Genomic DNA, 22,399 nt, shown 5'->3' with positions numbered 1-22,399 from the left:
TCCAATAAATCGTACTGTTTTGTTTCCACTGTGAGAGCCCGTCACGGTTACTTTGATGACACAGGAACATCTTATTCCCCAAGCGACCGGCTATTCCTAATTTCGGAGAAATGTTTCATCATGCGTTATCGAATATGAGAAATGAAATCAGAAGTATGTGTATACTGTTTTTATGTCAGTGTTACGGGATGTTTGGGAAACTGTGCCTCTTAGCCTGTATCCCGTGGGCTTGAAAGATCTGAGCTCCTGTAGTTTAGTTAAAAAACTGATTACCGGCCCTAGTTTAAAAGGCACATCCCGATTCTGATTTTATTTTATATTCCACCGGGTTAAAAATAGTAAGCTGAAATGTTTAGAAAAGGAATGCACAGGAAGATTTGAGTTATCATTGACATTCCCGCAGAACGAGTTAAACAGAACTTTCTTTTTTAAATAATACTGATGCCTACCCTGAGGAAGATGGTATTGCTCAGATGTTGCTCTTTCATAGCTCAGGAGATTTGATGGAGTCCTCGGTTGTCTTTCACGTAAGCATCTGTTAAAACCGGAGAAATAAAAACGGAAACAAATGAGACGATTGTTGAGACGCATGAAGAGTATGGAGGTGTAAAATCAATGCTTATTGAAGAGATAAAACAATCTGGATTTGGGTCAATCACATTGAGATCTTCAAGAATATTGGCCTTTGATTGCAGATGACAATTAAGCAAAAGTTTCCATTTGCTCTCCATTCAATATCATAGATTTCTAGGAAAAATAACAGATAAAAAATAAATAAAATACTATAAAAAGAGATCTCATATGTCACCCCTCACAATAGCAAACATAATGCGGTTAGTTGTGACATCACGACATTGACCATTTCTGATTTATAGAGACTCTTTACAGAAGTCATTTGGGGAAGGTTATTTTTACGAGAGCGCTAGTGCACTCCAGTTACGACGAGTCTGAACACCCTCCCCTACATCCTCTCTATCCCATCAGCATCGCTCGCAGCGTTCAGACGACAGAGACACAGAGAGCATCTGAAATTGCCATGAGAATACTTCAGAGCGGCTCTTCGGATGTTAAGCGGTGTCTCTTTTTCTTTGATGGTGCTTTGACGTCAGATTCGACCACTTATTCTCGGGTAGACGTTTCGCACACAAGTGAATGTGTCGCCGTCTCTTTGGCACTCGGACAAAATTTTACTTACCAATGCAAATGCGGTCGAGCACAAGCTAATACATCGGAGGGGCGCCGAAGGTCAAACGCAGCGGGACGCTTCTAATAATACGATAGCAATAAATTGCTTTGTAACTCGGCATTAAATTTAAGTGCAGGTTTATCTAGGGACAGGCAACAGAGTGCAAAATGTTCCTCAAATAGTGTTTGGTTTTCGGAGACTTTATCCACAACGTTGAGGATGAGGAGATTTTTCTTTGGAATGAAGCGATTTGTTTTTTTACATGTACTGTTTCTTTAAATGTAAATATAATCACATTCAATGGAATGCCTTTCTCAAACGAAGGGTTAACGTCTCAAGGTCTCTGGGGGCCAGAAAGCATCCACGCTCTCTTCATATCTGAAGGAAAAAAGCTACAATTAGTTTTCCCGTTTCATACGGGTCTGTCTTGAATTTGTCATTGGACTGACACACCAAGGTTGCGGGTCTGGGTAACGCAGCGTTCTCACGGGATTGAGATACGCTTCATTCAGGCCTTCGTGAGAGTCGCTCCAAACATAGAGCACACGAGAAAGCCATCGGCCCACAGAATCATGGCAACGTGTCCCTAACCCCAAATTCCAGCTCTGACTCGAGGGGGAACGCGTGTTTACCCCAGAGCCGAATTACCTCCATGTTGACGATCAAGGCCTTGTCAAGTGATGTGATTTATGTATGCAAAATAAACGTTTGTGTATATCAATCCCGAAACATCAACATGCAGGTGATGGGTCGCACATGCACGCTACACGTAAATGTTTGATGGAATCAAAGATTGATGCTTTCGCATCTTCCAATTAGACACGTGTTTGAAATATACCAAGGACAGAAGCTGGTGAGAAACCGAGTGCACGTGTGCTGAAATATTGAAGCATTTGACATTAATAAACAACATGCTGTGTTTCAATAGGGTCCGAAAAATGGCCCTGAAAAACATTTCCAAGGGGAAAATCTTGGGCATTATTAAAAAGTTGACTCTGCGTACACCCACTGCTAAAAACACAGAATTGTTTATTATGTATGCAGAAGATCAGACACAAGACGGTCATGTAATGATGTATAACAGCCCTCGCCGCAAGACAGCGGAGGAGATTTTATAAACCTGTCAGTGTCTTTGGTGCTGTAGTTCTGGGCACTGCGGGGGAAGACGCTGCCCGCTCGACGCGATCTGATAGAAACTACCAGTTTTCAGCCGGTCTCACGTGTGTGGGAGTTTTTAATCACCTTTTGCCCATCTCACACCTTCAAGCAAGAACGCACCATTAAAAAAGTAAAGACTAAATATGAGGTGACTGGTTTGTAAATAAACTCACTCTAAAATCCACAAAAAAATCATTCTGTATCACGGTAATGGATATACATTTCTTAATTTGGGTGGTATTTTGTTGATCTTTTCTGAAACATTTAACAAAACAGAGCCGTACTAATTGGCCCTCATTAAGGGTGTTTGTCAAACTCGAGGGAGGTGCAGCGCTATAGCGCCCCCTTCCGTTTGAATGTTTTAGAAGAGAATATCTTTGGCAATAAACATCCAGTCACCCTGTCCTGCAGCCTTTTAATCCCAAGTGGTTTTCAAGAGGACTTTATGTGCTGGTCCGGGTGTGTGTTTCCCTGCTGAAAAGAACAACAGAAACTCTAATGGCTTACATTACAAACATCAGCTGTTTACCATTAAAACAATAACAAAATGCCTTGTCATTTGGGCCTATTTCAATTGGATATAATAGTTTATTGGTTCCCATCTGCCAGATAACTTCTCACCAACAGAACTCAACACATTACCAGTAGAGTCCCACAGAGACCATTATAATTTCCATTACAGCTGACACAATTCCCATTATAACCATTAAATCCAACTGAATTTCTGTAATGCTGTCTATAGTTTTTCAGCAGGGTTATCGGATTAAATTAAACCTTTTCCTTGCATAATGAGGATTTTAATCATTTCAATGGGCCTAATAGGAATTTATTTGAAAACATCCGTGTTTGCAAATTATTCAAATATAAAGACGAATCTACTAAACATTTGGATTACCTGTATCAGTATAATCCAAATTCGCAAAATCGCGTTCACGGTAAATAGTGTTTCGAAAGTATAACGTTACCAACAAATTTGTCTCAAGTTAAACGTTATACGTATTGATATGACATTATTATATTGAAAATCACCTACTAACCTTGTCTGTGTAATTTTTGTCCATCTTTTAAAAAATCCTGTCAGAACCACGTCAAAAAGACGAACTAACGTTAGTCAACTTTCGACGACCAGTCAGCGTAATTTACCAGACATCAAAGTAACCGCGAGAGCTATTAGAACAACGAAATATCATAACCAAGCACATTGAACCACATTTTTGCTTTTAATTCGACTTAAATGTCTGATGAATAGCTGTCCGTTTCTAATTCGTCAGAAGCGTAAAAACGACTCAGCGAGTGAATCGTTTGTCCATTCAGTGACGGTTCGTAAGAGTCACTTCAAACGGCTCTCGCTGTTTGTCTTACAGAAAACGTGTGCGTTTACTAAAAACATTACATTATCGGCCACAACCTCACCACGACATGAAATCAGTACCGTACACGATTTTTTTAAAATGTGATTTAATTTGTTTTAAATAATTTAAAAGACATCTGCACGTGCATTCGCCTAATTTGCGGTCTGGAGGCTTGGTGTCAATCAACGGGAACATTTCAGAACTCGGAGAACAAGATCGTACATCATTTATTACGTATTAAAATGAACCATGGTACCATGACACACAACTGCATTTTATTGTAACAATCAAAGACATGACGAATGATTTCTGTACATATCTTCCATGGGAAATGTTCAACTTGTCATAACAATACTAACAGACATTGAGAACTGTATCACTTGGTGAATAGGCAGGCAAGTCAAGTAACATAAAAAAGTAACACTGAATCTCCACAAGATTAACCCTACACATGCCGGACACAATCCATTTCAGATAAGCACCGTCACTGCAACCTGCAAAACGTCCTTGGGATAAAGGCGAAGGTCAGTTTAGTCAGGGGTTGGGTGGGGGTGAGTAGCTGCCTCATGGTGCGGCGGTGAAGACAAACTCTTGTGATGTCACAGGTAAATGAACGAACCCGTGTCCAGATCCACAGCATGAAAAAAACACCTGGTGTGAGGAGGTCAGACCCGGGCGCTCCAACCCTGCACGGCTGTCGTTTCTAATCAACAGCCATGTCAAGTGATGGAGACCTGTTACTATGGTAACAAGGCTGTAAGAAACGGAGGGGTAACACAACAGAGGGGGTAATGAAAGGCCAAAAAGAGCAGTTTGAGTTTGATATTCTTTCTGGTATGATCCCCGTTCGTGTGAACTGCAGGACGAGTAGGAATGGACAGCTTGACATTTACAGCATAAACGTGAGTGAATTCCAATCACAGCAAAACCCCACAGGACTGCGCACGACGGCCAAAACACCACGGTTAGTCTCTTCACTTCACTTCTGTTCTTTTTTTTTTGCTTTGAAAACAACAAGTAAATAAAACCGAGATAAACAAGAGAAACTGAAGAAGTGCAAAATGAGAGGAAGACAAACGTGAGGGATTTTTCAAGAAGTGTTTACAGTAAAAGCACTGACCTGAAACCTAAATCATAACGGTAATTGAAAAAAGTTCATTATAAAACAACACTCTACAGACCTTTAATAAATCAGGCTTTTGTGGAAGAGTTGACACTTTTAAAAAAACGTAATTTTGAAACAATACATAACTCATTGACTCTTCCTACGAGGAAAAATAACAAAGCGATAATGCAACAGCACGTTGTAATGCTTAAACACACAGGCGATAGTTTTGTGCTGTATAAGACATTAACAAATAAAAAAATGAGTAAAAACGTTAAAACTTATAGCAGTAGATGATGGAGCACGCTGGTTCCAGTTCTTTAAATGTAGCGTACTTGGTTATTAGTATACATTTCAGGATGACAAAAATGTTACGATATGCCAGATTTTAAAAACTATGGCTATGTTTGGAATGGAACACTAGCGTACAAATTGCGTCGCAAGCATGTAAAACAGTATGAATTTGTTCGTTTTTGTCCAAATTTAAGTTAAAAAAATAAATAAAGCACCAATCAAGGAAAATATATCAGCATGCTTTTCACAAGTGCTGTTGAACTGGTAAAACTTTGCATTAGCAAATGTGGCTTTGAATATAATCTCTGCAAAATGCACAAATAAGATCCATAAATGAAGCAACTAGTAAATTAATTCTGGGTTCAGCTATCATTTGCAAAATGGAGGCGTATTTCATTATGGCATACAAGACGCAACACTCTTTTCGCATACTATGCACCAAATGCAAGACTAGCATGCTATCCCACCTTTAGCCAAACTGAAGTTTGCTGTCATGCCAACTATTCCAGCGGATTACCTAGATGTTATCCTGAAACACCAAGTAAGCCACATTTAAATAACAGGAACCAGGAGTTTGGGAAACATGAAATGTAAGGGGGAAAGGGAAGGTGTGCTTGTTTAAACACCAGATGGTTGGATTGGTCCAAGAAAAAGCCCATGTTTCTTTAACCCCATGCCTGCCTTTATCCCAGGGTGGTAATATTTGCCCTGCCACCAGGGGGCGCCACAATGCGCTGAGTGTTACGACGAGGAACGTTGTCGTCAATTTGAGCCCCTGTGAAACGGTGAAAGAAAAATATTGGTTAGAGATGCTTTGCATGCATACTTCAGTTTTTGGTCATGTAACAGGTCATCTGGGTTTTTGACTGTACACATTATTTATGTGCTATAATATTGTGCTATGTTACAAGTTCCTCTCTTTATTCCAAAAGAAAGTGTGCTCCAGGTACAGACTGCACTCACCAGACAGACTGAAACCAGACTGGTGCAGGTTGCGAACCGGCTGAGGAGCAGATTTGACCGGAGAAGTCTTACCAGAAGTGACAGCGGTTGTGACCTTGGGTGTTACAGTGACCTCGCAGACCGGGCCGTCATACAGACCACGTGGAACTCCACGCAGCTCAGCCATCTACGACACAAAACGCGATAAATATGAACGACTCGAGAACACGGACGTTCTGTACGCGATACGATATTTAAAGATCATCGTCATTCTTTAAGTACAATGAATCAGAGAATCATAACAGTCATCAAATTGCGACCTTGTGACCTTCAAGTACTACTGACTCACTCTAACTGCGCTTGGACTCTTATGTGTAATATCACAGAATAAACGATGATGAAACGGATACTTCTTACTTTCAAGTCTGGTGGGATGAGTCACATTCAAAGTCATCCTTTCATCCCACGCTCCATATTTTACCAAACCATGGGTTGAACAATCCAACATTTTCCAAAATGCAATGTACCTACATATCTATTTTCTTCTCCAGCATGGATCAACTCACATTTGATCTGATACACAATATACTGTAACATAGTCAAATGAACCATTACTTGCATTTTTTATTTCCAAAAAGAGATAACTCGAAAGTTGAAATTGATCAAAAATCATGTTTTTTTGTTATGTTATCGTGTTTTTATTGTGTTAGCTGTATTTTTTAGTTATTATGGCTTAAATCAAACCAAACCAATTGCAGTTTGATTGATATATAATTGGAATGCACAATAAAAAAACATGATTTTTGAAAACATAATATTCAAGTTTTACAGCGGTCAAGGTTTAGGTACTTCATGTAATTTCTTATCTTACATCTTTAGTCTAATACCTCTAGTGTGTATAAATCTAAAATATATGACTATAGTGTTTACATATTGATGAGCGTACCCAGCTACGGGCCTTTATCCTCTTATAGACGTAATCGGGGAAGGGTTTACGGGTGATGTATCGCCCAGATCCCTCAGTGGTATGAAGGGTCCCTTCCTCCAGTGTAATTTTCCCTTGGCTGATGACGACCAGAGGAGCTCCACGTACTTCAATTCCCTCAAAGATGTTATACTCCACCGCCTGAGAGCGAGAATGAAAAAAGGCAACATACTAATGGATATATCTGCTTTGCTACGTTAAGTCCCATATACAGTAAAAAAGATAACGTGATGGCATTTTTAATATGAAACTATTCGTCCGTGTTAAACTGAAGAAGGCCAGTCATGTACATCTGGGATTTTCATATTTTGGTGAACTGTTCCTTTAAGAACGACTGACTGATTTTGCAAATGAAGTAGTTTTGTACGTCCCTTAAGTAATTAAATATAGTAGTAATTCAACTTAATTCATTATGCCAATAATTAACTACCGCCTGCACCTCTGTTATGAATATTGAACGCTCGGAATAAATATATCCCATAGCGTACTTTAATATCCCAGAGTTCCCAGTTCTTAGATGAGCAAATGGAAGAAATGAGAATAAATGGAGAAACTTAAGTCGCGTCTCAGATGTTTCTCCTGAGACAAAGAGTCAGAATTCTTGTCATCAGTTTCAGAAGAGATTTCCAGAATGTCACAAACTGAGCTCAGATTTGTCAAGTCTGCAATCAAAAGTCAATAATATTGAAGATCTCAAACATTTTTATTTCTGTTTTTTTAGTAGAAACACCTGAGTTTATATTGGAAAGCTAGAGCAATATTGGAAATTTCACCTGCTCCTTCAAACGCCATTATTATTCAATCCATCAGCCTCTGAACCACACGCACAGGTTTGTGACAGGACTGAAACATTGAGTTTATATTAGTGCTGTCAATCGATTAAAAAAATTAATCGGATTAATCACACATTTTTTCTGTGATTAATCACGATTAATCGCACACAAAAATTATATTTTAAAATATACTTTTACATTTTAATAATTTCACATTTAATCTTCAAATTGATGTAGAAACAACATATTTATTTAACAGCATCATTTTATGAAAGCTAACATTTTGATATTAGTATTGTAACTGATGTCTCTATTAAATTGATTATTTTAACATTAATTATAGCCATTCAACAGTATAATTGAGAGCTCATGTAGGAAATTGAAGGACACTTTACAGTCTTTAATGCTAAATTATAAATTAAATGCAGAAGAATTCTCATTAAAGCTATAAAATCACATTGATTTCTTCTTTTATTTTGTTCTTTGATTAACATTAGTGACAGGAGTCACAGCAGCACGTTTAAGAACGCGGCCCCTTTAAGAGCTGTCCAGACCAGACTGGACCTCGCGTTGCGTTTTGCCGCGTCCCACAGTTTAGAAGCTGTCTATCTTCATTGAACGCGTCAAAGCAACTGTTTCAAATTGCGCTTAAGTGGTTTAAAAGCCTGTACACGAATAAGAGCGTGATTACATAATGTAACGCTAGACAAAGGATGTCAAAACAAACGGATGCTGCGTTAATTGCGATAAATATTTTCTCACGCGTTAATTTGAAAAAATTAATCGCATGCGTTAACGCGTTAACGTTGACAGCCCTAGTTTATATGCGTTTTAATTAGGGCTGTCAAACGATTAATCGCGATTAATCGCACCCAGAATAAAAGTTTGTGTTTACATAATATATGTCTATGTACTGTGCATATTAATTTTGTATTTATAAATACAAACACATACACATGAATACATATTTAGGAAATATTTACATGTATTTATTTATATTTACCAATAACTGAAATTATATATAAATGTTTATTAATTTTGAGATTTTTCTTAAATATATGCATGTATGTGTATGTGTTAATAAATGCAAAATTAATATGTACAGTACACAGATATACAGTATATTATGCAAACACAAACTCTTATTCTGGATGCGATTAATCACGATTAATCGTTTGACAGCCCTAAGTTTTAATGTTTTTTTTCCGCAGGTTTTATTCTCATGCACAGCCTCATCATAATATACTCCCTCCACGTTTGACCGCATCAGCGTCTACAGTGATTCTATCTGAATGAAATCAGCGCGGTGAGCAGCATCGGCTTCATTGACAAACAGGAACGGACAGAGAGCGAGTCAGCAGAGCTCAAAGCAGAGCAAAGGATCATGGGAGTCAGAGACGGTCCAAAGTTAATCATGTCACTCGTATTATGGCTTGTTAAGAAACCTCGGATACACTAACAGCCTGTGACTCACTGCTCGTCCTTTACAGGGGTCGTATCAATAAAACAACACAATTGTCCGAGGCAGCCCTGTATTTAAAGGGATAGTTCACCCAGAAATTCTGTCATCATTTATTCACCCTTTGGTTGTTTGCATGACTCTTTCTTCAGTGGAACACAAAAGAAGATATTTTGAGAAACGTCTCAGTGGTTTTGTGTTCATACAATGGAAGTCAATGGGGTTCGGTGTTGTTTGGTAATCAACACTCATCAAAATATCTTTTGTGTTCTGCAGAAGAAAGAAAGTCATGCAGGTTTGGAATCACAAGAGAGTGAGTATGTGATGAAAAACTGTCAACTATCCCTTTAATTCAGATCAGACTCATTCTTGCGGTCAGAGACGGCTAAATGAAGCGCAACAGAATCGAACAGTACGCAGGGGTCGAAAGATGCATTTTAAGATGCAACGCATCAACAGTGAGAAAACCGTGAGATGCGATGAGAGTAATTAGACTCTCTCGGCCATAGAAATTCATGTGAACAATTAAAAGCGGCTGAACAAACGGGCAAGTTTAATCGGGACATATTTAGAGGGTCGTGAGTTACCGAGTGGTGGTTCTTAGCAGAGATGATCTTGGACGCGTCTGGGTCCCACAGCACCAGGTCAGCGTCAGAGCCCACGGCGATGCGGCCCTTGCGCGGGTACAGGTTAAAGATCTTGGCAGCGTTGGTGCTTGTCACAGCCACAAACTGATTTTCATCCATCTTGCCAGTCACCTGTGAGGCAGAATATCCGTCTTTGACAAACAAAACTTCTCACAAGTGAAGCAGTGACCAATAAACACAAGTAATCTTACCAAGGTTAAGGGCATTACTTTTACAAATACATTTATTAGATGTATTATTTTTCCATCAAGTTTATTAGTCTAACAGTAGTTAGTTTACCAAATGGAAATATCCATCTCATAAAAAGCTGTTTTGGATACAATTAAGATTGTAAAAGATGCTGTAAAAGTGATTACTCTAAAAAATGACCTTAAAGTCCCAGTGAAATAAAAAATGACAATGCCTATTTTGTTCATGAAATATTGCAGTGTTTATAGTAAATAGTTTATCAATGTGGGTCATTCTCTTTTTAAAATACGTGTGCCCTCACAATCTTTAGGTAAAATCTGAAAATGCACTTCCGTCCTGTAATGACTATCCATCTCAAGTGACACGTTAGACGGCCTGGGCGGAGCATCCGTAAACTCCTCCCCTTCAACTGTCAGTCTGCTGCCAGTTCCATTTCAAAACGCAATGTTTTCATACATCCAATCAAATCGCAGAGAAAGACGAAAGCCACGCCCACAATTTTTCTCATTAGAAATTCCATTTCATTCAGAAATGCGTCAAAATACGCAAGTAAAAACGATCGCTACTTCCGGTTCACAGGGACTTTAAATCATTTTCTATTTAATTCTACTACTTAATCTTTATTACATTATTTTTAAACAATATTAGTATCATTTATTTAATATAATATTAATCAGCAGTACTAGTGACGCTTGAGTAACGCATAAACCCATCAAAATAAGATTGTAAACGGTGTGAACTGCTGTCTCTTACCACACACTTGTCCCAGATGATTGACATCCTCTCCTCGGTGCCGTTAGTTCCTTCTGGAATGAGAGTAAAATTATCTTTGCCGACGGCTCTCTGGGAGGTGTTGAAGGTGCAGTGGCCGCTGCCGGTCACCTGCAGGTCACCACTAAGAGTTTCAGGAAGGAAAAAATGGTGTTATGAAGTAACCCGAAATAGAAATATTAATATTCATGTCCATTTCTACATCATGTCAGTGTACGAAAATTTGCGACATTTTTACAAAAGCTCAGATTTTCTTGCCTAACACAACGAAACACTTTAAAAGAAAATGCCATATAATAAGACATATTTATGAAGCTTTTTGTAGCTAATTTTATATTTTGAAATATAGGCATTTATTGGTAGCAGATTAACGTTCTTTATTGTTATTGGGTTACAGAACACGAGAGACTTAATACATATTATGTGATGCATTGTTTTATATTTATATTAAATCTTAATTACTCATCTTATTAATCATATTTACACGAATATAATAATAATCATATTAATTTATAATATCTAATATAATTATACATTTACACATTTTTATTGTGGAAATCTACATATATTTGTCACTGACAAGGGGGACAAGTTTGTTAAAATACTTATGTTAGTTAAACAGTTTATTGTTTTGTTTACTACGTTTAATTTTTTTTGTATATTATCTTTGACAGCTATGTAACTTTAGCATATTATTATTTACATCGATGCAGGTTTGATTATTAACGTTTAAACATTCTGTGTGTAATGGCGCCCTCTAGTGTCGAAAGTGTTATTCCCTTAGCAGACAGCAGCGCATGTGTGTTCCCAAATGACTGTCGCACTGCTCACACACTCGCTGTGTAATCTATGTCCACATATATTTTAACACAGCTGTGGACACACACCAGGCCAGCAGGGAGTTGAGATAGTCCGGGGTGGTGGGGTCAGGGCTGAGGGGAGGAGAGGTGACGTAAGCCGCAGCCTTGGCCCAGTTCTTGCTCCAATAGTGAGTGCCGTCCGTACCCAAGCTGGCTGAGATGGGCTCCCCGTACACCACAGTACCTGCAGGACAGACGGAGAGCAGCAGGGTCAAGCGTGCGTGCGTGCAACAAACCCTGTTCACTACTTAGTGCACACTTCTGAGCCGAGAGAACAGAGACGGTCATGTTGGCACATCTGGGTGATTTGTGGGAGATCAAAACTTGTACCTTTTTTCCTGGTCTGGGCGATGACATCAGCAGCACTCTTGCTCATCACCTTGGTGACGTAAAGAGGGCAGTTGGTCTGATTGGCCACAGTTACGGCCCGGTTGACCGCCTCAGCCTCCACCTACATCACGAGAGCAGATACACACTGACCTTCAGATGAAATTACAGACGCATCCGCTGTAACGGGTTATTCAGCGTCTTTTTAACGCTGACTGCACTTTATATGCGCCAACAGACGCGACTAAAACTTTCTGAAAGGTTGATGTAAAACAATGATCCAACGAAAAAGTGCTGAGGGTGGACATGGTAAATGAAATCTCTTTATAATCTCAGCTGATTCTCTCAGACGGATCATTTTGCTGAGGTCTTCTGCTTCTCAGAACCTTTTTCCAGACACTTTCTGAGTAAATGTGCTCAGTTTTGCCAAAATACCAAAGGCTGCCATTAAAAATCTGATAATAGCTTGTTTTTTTTAAACTTACACACTTCACAATTCCCTGATCTCAGACCTTATTCAAGTGTGCTATTAATATACTTCTTTTAAATTTGTAAGGACACTTTTAGTCTATTTTTATATATTTTTCAAAAACGCTCTTTATGTATGTCAGCTTAAGAACAAACAAAACGCGTTGAACTGTGGAAACTGATATTCTTTGTACACAGCGATAATATGAATTTACTTCAAATCTACTTACAGTACAGTTAAAAAGTCATATTTCAACAATAATCTAAATAGGAACATAGTTATATATTGTAAAAATGAGTAAAAATGATGTGATGTTAAGTTTACAAAACTTACAACTATACTTGAAGTACTGAGAGTATACTTTAAAGTGTACTTTCGTAAACTAAAACATAACTAGATTATTAACACAGTAAACTATCAGGATATATACAGTATAAGTTCACTTCTAGTATAGTTGCAGTGCAAACAAGAATGTAGTAGTAAACTAGTTGTGTACTCAACGGTTAACACTGTTGCATTTAAAAGTGCGCTTACACTAAAAAGTGGGCCAGTTTAGTTATGATGCATGTACAGCGTTTGGTGTAGTGCTGTCCTTTCTGTCTGCGAGTGCCCAACATCACACTATAATATAGTCCAGGTGTACTGTGAAGTATTCTACCTCCTCTGGGCGACTCAGAACATGTCCCTCTGGACCAGTGATGCCCAATCCCAGAATCCTCTTCTGCTCCTGAAAACGGAACACCACCACATTAATACGATCACATATCATTTATTTTCATCACAGAAATGAAAAAAGTCTTTGTTGTTTCATATACTGTACAGCTATGTGTTGCATAAATTACAATTCATCACTTGATGCTTTATCACATCAGATTGGTTAATGTGAGAGGAAAAGTGGGCTTACTTCAGCGATGATGTCACCATTCTCTGCGTGCACCTGGGCGATGGCTCCCAAGTCTCTGATGGCACTGAACACCTCGTACATCTGGAACAGCGAGAAAAAACGTTAAGCCGGGTGTGTTTTTGCAATAATGAAGTACGGTGTGTTTTATCCGATCTGAATCTGCAGCTAGAGGAAATGGCATACAGAACCACTGCGCGTTCAAAACGCACCAGTGCATAAAGAGCTCACAGTCTCAGTGCATCAGAAACAGAGATGTATTATATGTATTTCTTTATTAAACTATATTACTAGTCATGTGTGGTGTAGACAGTAATAGATAGTAATGTATGCAAGTAAAAAACCTGAATTAATCACTAAATCATGAATTACTATTGAAGACATACTGTACGATCGTGATTTATAATCTCACCTGAGAGTCGTTTAGCTGGAAAACATCCTTGTAAGCCAAGTAAACCAAGAAAGAATTGACGCCTGCAGAGACACGGAAGCAAGATGCAAGAGATCAGACACAGATGACACACAAACGGTTCTCCGGCTTCAAGAACCGGTGCCAGACATGCATGAAACAAACCCTTATTTCATGTTTTTCTCTTATTCTATTGTTAATGAAACATCTGTGGAATAATGTTGTTTAGCGCAGAAAATTATTTGAGCTAATCCATACATTCATTTTTAAAATGAACAGTAATGTCAGTAACACTTTTTACAATGAAGATTGTTTCAAAGCAGCGTTACTCGTAAGTTCATTCTTTATTAAAAGTGCCTTTCAGGGAATCACGTCAGGTTTATATGTATTTTACATATGTTGACGTCATCTTGAAAAAAACGCCTCCTTGGAAATGTGTGAAGTCACTGCAACAGAGAATAATGTTGCTATTCATCGTCAATCAGTTCAAATTGTGATGATGTTGCAAAATTTGAGTCCGCAGCTTTTCATAGTACAGTGGTGTCAGTTTTTTCTGTGGTCATTGACAGTACAAAACAAATACAGTCGACTGAGCATCAATTGTATTAATCCTGGAACTATCCTTTAACTTGACTTTATTCGTCATTTTTTCATGCTTTTGCAGTAGAAATGTTCAGCTCATTGTTGTTCCAGTAAAGCGATTGAATTGAAGGTCTGATGCAGTGATTTCATACCGTGGTCTTTCACCAGCGCTTCAATCTCCTCCCGCATTCCTCCGTGCCACTCCGTGATGTCCACATGAAGAGAATAATCACAGCAGGATTTATGATCGGCCCACTCCTTCCACTGGTTAAAAGCAGCGATCAGACTGACGCCGGGCTCGGGGACCACATGGTCAACTGAAACACACACACACACAGTCTGGTTTACTATCTCCGTGGGGACAGTCCAAAGGCGTAATGATTTTTATACCGTACAAACTGTATATTTTACACCCTAACCCTACCCCTTGACCTAAAGATCATACAAAACTTTTTGCATTTTTAGATTTAAAAAATATATAGTTCTGTACAATTTATATACTTTTATGCCCATGGGGACATCAATTTTGGTCCCCACGCACGCACGCACACACACACACACACACACACACACACACACACACACACACACACACACACACACACACACACACACACACACAACACAACACACACACACACACGCACACACACACACACACACACACACACACACCCCCTGTGGGGACAGTCCATAGGCGTAATGTTTTTATACTGTACAAACTGTATATTCTATCCCCTATCCCTAACCCTATCCCTAAACCTAAAGATCATAGAACACTTTTTGCATTTTTAGATTTGTAAAAAATATTGTTCTGTACAATTTATAAGCTTGTTTGCCCCTGGGGACCTCAGTTTTGGTCCCCACGGTGACACGAGTCCCCATGTGTTGGTGTGTATTCAGGTTTAGGTCCCCACCGGGATATACAAACATGAACACACACACACGCACGCACGCACGCACACACACACATTGTGTTTCCATGTTATATGGGTACTTTCCATTTTATACTGTAGAAACTGTATATTCTTATCCCCTGGATCAAAAAACTGTATTTTTGTATTTTATGTATTTTTACATTTCAAAAACACATAATTTAGTTAGATTTATATTCAGTTTTCTTAATTTCCTCATTGCAAAATCAAAAGCCAAATCATACAAATGGTTTCTGTAAACAACAATAAAAAAAATCAATTTAAAATATAATTATATTATATTTAGAAAATAATGTAAATAATTGTTATAATTTAAATATTTTTTTAAAGTTTTCAATATAATTTTAAAATTATATAAAAATTGTATTTAATTTGATTTTATTATAATTATATTTTAATCAAATCACTTTTTTTTGGTGATGTGACAATAAAAGTGATTTGATTAAAATATCATTACAATAAAATCAAATTAAATATCATTTTACAGTTATAGTAAAAACTTAAAAATAGAAATCCGAAACTTGTTCTTAGCACCTCTTTTACTGAGCACAGAATAATGTTGTTTACAGAAACTCCCTTGACTCTCTTCCAGTGCAGCTGAAGAAACATCCAATAAACAGACGTGAGAACTGATCTGGGAACAGCTCCAGACAGCAGCTCCAGTAATGATCAGCGCTGCTCATGTGTGGTTCTGTGTCACATTCTGCACATGCCTGACGTGACGGACCCACACATCTCATCTCTCAACATCACAACCCAGACGTGACATCTGCTGGACTCCCACACACCCCACACACTCACAGCAGCCAATGAGAGACGCTGAAGAGTTTATTATTATAAACAATGATGTTGTTCTGGCTGCTTGGGGAGGTGCTGGATGAAACCGGGCTCGTATGATACTTTATGACGTACTGATCATGGTGGTGCCTCCAGCAAGAGCGGCTCGAGAGCCCTGGTAGAAATCATCCGCCGCTGTCATGCCCCGGTCGGGCATCTGGAAGCGGGTGTGAACGTCAATGCCACCTGGTATCAGCATCCTGCCGTGGGCATCGATGGTCTTCACGCCACCAGGAACGATGAGGTTCTCACCAATTTGCCTGGAGATAGAAACGGAGACGTAAGCAACCGAGAGGTCATCTATACAGTCTGTCATGAAAAATAATGAGAGAAATAAAGAAAAACTTGCTTGATGACGCCATCCTCCATGTAGATGTCCGCATGGAACGACTGATCATCATTCACTATATTCGCTCCTTTGATGAGAAGACGGTCGCTCTGTGTGAGAGACATCAGCTATTTTAAATAAAGCCTGAAATGTCATTTTCAACTAATACCTCCATCAAGCTAATTGAATCATTTACTCAATCTCATGTCTTTGCAAACCTGTATGAGTTTACATCTTCCATTTCTCAAAAAGAGTCATTTACAGGTTTTGAAATGACATGAGGATAAATAGATGATGACAGAATTTATATTTTGGGTGAACTATCCCCAACAGCATGATGGGAATGTGGGAGGTGGGATCATTGTAATTAAAGACCTGATGGAATAATTGTCGTGAATCTGTTGTTCTGCAGCTGACTGTATCGCTGGTTCATGGTTTATTCTTCAGAGTTCACCAGTACAGAAACTGAAGGGAAATCATGCTATTGTACATCACCCCATCATGTTCTCGATCTTCCTCTGGCCTATTTCCACTCTCATTTGAACATACTGTGCATACCAGAATTCCACTCAGAACACGTAAATAATTGATCAAAGTTAGGACATCAAATCCTAGAAGCATAAATCGTTCCAAATGGAAACTTCCAAACGGAAAAAAAGACATTAACGATGAAACCACATCCTTACAGAGACAAAACCTCTCTGTTCATTGCTTTACAACACGCACGCAAGAGAGAGAGAGAGAGAGAGAGAGAGAGAGAGAGAGAGAGAGAGAGAGAGAGAGAGAGAGAGAGAGAGAGACCTTATTTAGCATCACAGCAGGCCGTGGCACACAGCGTTCACTGATGCTGCTGGCCGAAAACCATCTCACGAACATTCAAACCATCTTAACCTTGTTAGTCGCCGTCTCAGATCAGCGAGCGCAGACGATCACGTGACTTTACTGCTATACTTCTGTTCGTGTAATGCTTGTTTGTTACTTAACATTTGAGATGAAATCTTCACTAAGCTCAGAGAGATGAATCTGTTTACATTCACTTTAATGAAGCGGAACAGGCTCTCTTGTAAGACACACCCCTAATTCAATAGTGATATTGATCACTTTCAGCCACAAAAAAAGATCAAAATGTGTTTTTTCATCAGTGAAGCAGATAATTATGATATTGATGGTAATAATCCACAGTAAAGTTTGTGAATGGATTTATTAGATCATAACATCACACAGCCCCTTTTGTAGCTCGAGTCGAGGTTTGTAGATCATGTTGATCATCTGGATTTTTAAGGTAATCTCAAATAAGGTTTCCCTTTTTTAGGTGTTTTGTCCTATTTTAATATTCAAATGTATGTGAGAATAAAAAAAAAAAATCATTATATATATCAATCGGTTTATGTGATGGGCATCAATTTTGATCATCTTTGGTAGCTAATTTAAAGGCAATCAGTCGACAATTTTAACAAGAATTACTTAAACATGTTTTTACATGTGTATTTATTTTTACATTTAGAAAGTTTATTTTATCGCATTTTTATGTTTAAATGAATAAACTGAATTCATTTTCTTCTATTTTTTTAAGTGTGTTAAGAAAAAACACAGATGAGAGCTATTGTTTCTCCAAAACATAAATGAGATTAAATGGAGAGATCATTTTAATTTAATGTAACTTTTATTTTAACGTTTCCCTTTTCTTTTCTTATTATTATCATCAATATGCAAACGAGATCAGAATATTTCAATATTTAATATTTTTTCATTTTGTTATCATGAGTCATCGCAATAAAAAAATAAAAAATGGAGAGATAATGGAAACATTTGCTTAAATGAGAAAAAGAGTGAGAAATCTCACACATGTCTCAGAAGAGAATTAGAGTTTCAGCAGAGATGTCAACAATGTGTCAAACTGAGCTCAGATTTGTCAAGTCTGCAATCAAAAGTCAATATTATTGAAGATCTCAATATGAACTCAAACATTTCTCATTAAATTTACTCAAAACCTACAATCTACATTTCAAAAATCATATATGTACAGTACTTACAGTTAATGAATAAAATTGTGTGCAATACCAGCAATTCTGTTCTTACTGGTTGGCCCTGGAATCTATCCATTTTAAGCTGTAATGGCCACAGGACAGAGTGAGTTATTATCTTTAATGCACGAGTAATAATTGTCTGTTAATAATGTTCTGTCAATGTTCTGCTGAGCAGTGAAACCGCCGGTTCTCTAAGTGGGTCAAGCGGTATCAGATGTTTTGAAGGTTCAGTCACGTCTCGCTATAACAGAAGAGTTTCTGCTCTGTTTCAGGTTATCCCAAAAATAACAAACATTCTGTGGGCTTTTTCCATGCAATGAACTGAAAGTATTTCAATCGATCTCCAACATAACCTGATCTATCAAGCCCTCAGTCAGTCTGCCAGGAACAGAAACAGCATGAGGCTAATGGAGGTCAGTTTTAATGGAAACCTTCAGTCTGTGTTTGCTGTTTTCATACACATGAGGTCGATGACTCTGTTTTAACTGGAAACTCTGAGTCTGTGCTTGAGCCGGTGGGTCAATCGTGAGTTCTGCTTCAAATCAGATGAATTCTCTTGGGTTCTGAGCAAACATCCGTGTAACCAACGAAACGATGTGCTGTCAACGAAAATCATCAAAATCAGACCTTATTATTATTATTATCGTATTGTGACATAAAAACTTGGTTTGTTGATACCTGCCAACAATCAAAAGCAAATGAGTTGTTGAAGTGACGTTTATTGACATTCTGGATGTCATTATTTTGCAGTTTCCTTGAGTCCTTCTTCAGCACATTTTGGAAACACACATGACACGGCATCACTACACTTCTATAGTGTTTACCGCGGTAAATCAACCCGTGAATAAGTACCACAGTTTTTGACCGACTCCAATGAAAACACTAATGAGATGTAAATTGTTTCTCACTGAGAGCGATATGATGATTGGAGAGAAAAGTTTTAGTCTGCAAATGTTTTACGGAGATTTCCATAAGAATTTAAAGGTCCAGTGTGTCATTTTTTGGAGGATCTACTGACAGAAATGCAGTATAATATACATGACTATGTGTTCAGAGGTGTATAAAGACCTTACATAATGAAGCGTTATCTTTTAATGATCTTAAAATGAGCGATTTCTATCTACTATACATACACAGCGGGTCCCCTTGCATAGAATTCACCATGTTGTCTCTACAGTAGCCCTAAACGGACAAACTGCTCTACAGAGCGTGTTTTATAAATACATTATCTCTCGTCAAAGATGTGAAAACGTGACAGCATCTTAGTTCTGTGTCAGCCGCCGTAGTGCTTCGAAAGAGAGGGGTGGAGTGAGCCGTTGGTTGCAATTCGCAACCTCACCACTAGATGCCGCTAAATTTCATACACTCGACCTTAAAACATTTCACATCTCCCATGACAGTTATCAGCTGTCCACATTATTTTTTTCATCTTTATGACTGTATGTCAACAAATAAATCTTTCAGGACTATTTTTATTTCTCCTAGAAGTTTTACAAAAGATATGCATTGATGAGTTATTTTAAAGTAAACTTCACTGCTGTGTGTCATTTAGAGCGAGGTCAAACAGAGTACAGCACTGCACTTTTATCTAATCAATGAGTTCAATTAAAAGACAGCAGCAGCAGACCTCTCTACAGGAAGCAGTGCATTGTCATGACTGAAGCAGAAAACACGCCTAGAACTGGGGCATGACTGTGTGCGCGCGTGCGCGCGCGTGTGCGTGTGCGTGTGCGAGTGAAGGAGAGTTGTGGTGATGTGACAATGTCAGACAATGCCGAGATTCGAGAGTACTCTATCATCCAAAAATAACAATGTCAGGATTTGAGTAAATTTGATGAGAAATGTTTGAGTTCATATTGAGATCTTCAATAATTTTGATTGCAGACAAATCTGAGCTCAGTTTGAGACGTTCTTGACATCTCTTCTGAAACTCTAAGGGAGACATGTGTGATGTTTTTCTCAGGAGAAACATCTGAGACGCAGACGAGATTTAAACAAATGTTTCCATTTGCTCTCCATGCAATCTCAATGACTGTTTCTTGATTTTATGTCAATTCTTTGGATGTTGCCAAGATGATAATAAGTGCTGCATAACACATGAATTGGGTAAAACAGTGCATGGTCTGATCTTTCCTGTGTTCACGTTTCCGATCTGAATCCAGACTTATACATTCAACACATTTCATTTGGTCAGTGCATTAAAGTCTTGGGGTGTGCAGCCAGCGTCAGCGTCTGCCACCCACTGACAGTCTTAGCACAATGCCTTAAGATGGCTGAAGCTAAGCTGACAAGAGCTAAACATCTTCCAGCAACGGCAGAGAGAGAGTCTTCCAGACCGTTTTCAGTTTTCTCCTTCCTGTCCCAGTTCTGTTCATTCCTGCAGGCCTGCACACATCAAGCATCAGTGGCGCCTCTCCAAAGACACCGTGATGCACACTGTTTTTGGTATGAGTTCGCTCACTGGAGGGTTTCGCATGTACTGTATCTACAGCCCTGAATGTACAGCAGCACCACCCTAAACAGTGACATAAACTTTGCATCCAACTGACCTACTTTTCGAAAGAGGATTTTCATTCATTTCCTTTGGAGACGGGTCTCTGCATTTAGCTTGACTATAAAACCGTCTCTCAGCGGGGGTGGGTACTGAGGCCATTGTACCAGCAGCTCAAATCAAGCCGGTTTTAACTCAGTTCTTTTTTATTCATTTTAACAGCATCGTTCACGGTTGTGTTGCATCAATTGACCGCCTTGTCCTTGCATATATTTTTGCAAAATGCACATCTTACGAGAACCACTATTTCTGAAATAAATATGCAGAAGGTTCTGCGGGAGACATTTGAGATCATGCATTGTGCTTAACGTGTGTTAATATGATGTTTGCATGCTTTACAGCTAGTTTTCAAATGAAAAATGAAATGCATTCTTGACAGTGTAAAATCACGTTTTTAATGCATGCACAAAAGCATGATGCTGTATCCTGGAATGATAATGTCACGTGTTCGATCTCAACAGATTTTTTAAAATAATTTAATCTACACCAGTATGCAGGCTGTGTGTACTGGTACACCTCCACCGTGACCTAGCGTTTCTTCAATGTGTACAGGCAATGACCCACAAAGAAACACATTTGAAAGTGGGCCTGACCGCATCATGGTTAGATTTTCATAGAGAGAATAGCAACACTATTGACATAACTGGACAACACTGAAAACACAGAGTGTGAATGCACGGCGTTTGATCACTTCTGTATCAAGCACCTCATGAAAGGGCAACAATCAATGGTTTTGCGCTGGAAGGCGCTGTCATTTCAGGACCGATTCCTCGAGTGTTTAATCCACAGTGCGAGTCTTTTCAGACAATCATTCATATATCTTTTCGTACTCACAGTGATTCGAGGGATGTTTTTCTTGCCCTGGTATCCGGACATCTCGTCGCTGATGGGTGGAGATCCGTGCGTAATTGTTCTGGATGCGCTTTTGAGGAACCGACGCCCCTCAACTCAATGACACCCGCCGCGTCTGAACGAAACCACCCGAATGCAACCGATGAAGGTGTTTGCGATAAACCCGAAGACAGAAGAGGATACAGAAAAATCCCCAGTGTGTAAAATGACAGCCTCGCCGTGCAATACGCCACCAGAAAGCCGATGGACAGAGATTTACGCGTCCGACGCCACAGTGCATGCGCAACGCCCCGCCCTGACGCACGCACGCACAGCAAAACACGCATGCACGCGCGCGGATGCATTGAAAACACATATGATCAAAACAAACCCAATTCATTTCTGACTTTACATGTATATAGATATAATTTCATATTATTTGTGTAAGAACTGCACAATTATTTTGACTATAAAATATGAA

General features: G+C 38.8%; 1 protein-coding gene across 2 annotated transcripts; it reads right to left on the bottom strand.

Moving 5' to 3' along the window:
• Positions 1–5,280: 5,280 nt before the first annotated feature.
• Positions 5,281–22,239, bottom strand: dpysl2a (dihydropyrimidinase like 2a). 2 transcript variants are annotated; one of them, XM_057357247.1, is made up of 14 exons: positions 21,922–22,239; positions 16,531–16,619; positions 16,257–16,441; positions 14,562–14,726; positions 13,831–13,892; positions 13,422–13,502; positions 13,176–13,244; positions 12,052–12,172; positions 11,749–11,905; positions 10,844–10,985; positions 9,842–10,012; positions 6,984–7,163; positions 6,059–6,224; positions 5,281–5,870 (listed from the first exon to the last, which is right to left on the bottom strand). In XM_057357247.1, exons 1-14 carry the CDS (start codon positions 21,961–21,963, stop codon positions 5,779–5,781), a joined length of 1,722 nt encoding a protein of 573 aa, XP_057213230.1. In that variant the 5' UTR covers positions 21,964–22,239; the 3' UTR covers positions 5,281–5,778. The 2 variants fall into 2 exon arrangements, with proteins under 2 accessions (XP_057213230.1, XP_057213231.1); XM_057357248.1 differs by having other exon boundaries at positions 6,131–6,224.
• Between the last annotated feature and the right edge of the window lie 160 nt (positions 22,240–22,399).

The sequence above is a fragment of the Triplophysa rosa genome, linkage group LG17 (genome assembly GCF_024868665.1).
Source record: "Triplophysa rosa linkage group LG17, Trosa_1v2, whole genome shotgun sequence".
Classification (NCBI taxonomy): Eukaryota; Metazoa; Chordata; class Actinopteri; order Cypriniformes; family Nemacheilidae; genus Triplophysa; species Triplophysa rosa.
This window is presented reverse-complemented; position numbering and strand designations above follow the sequence as displayed.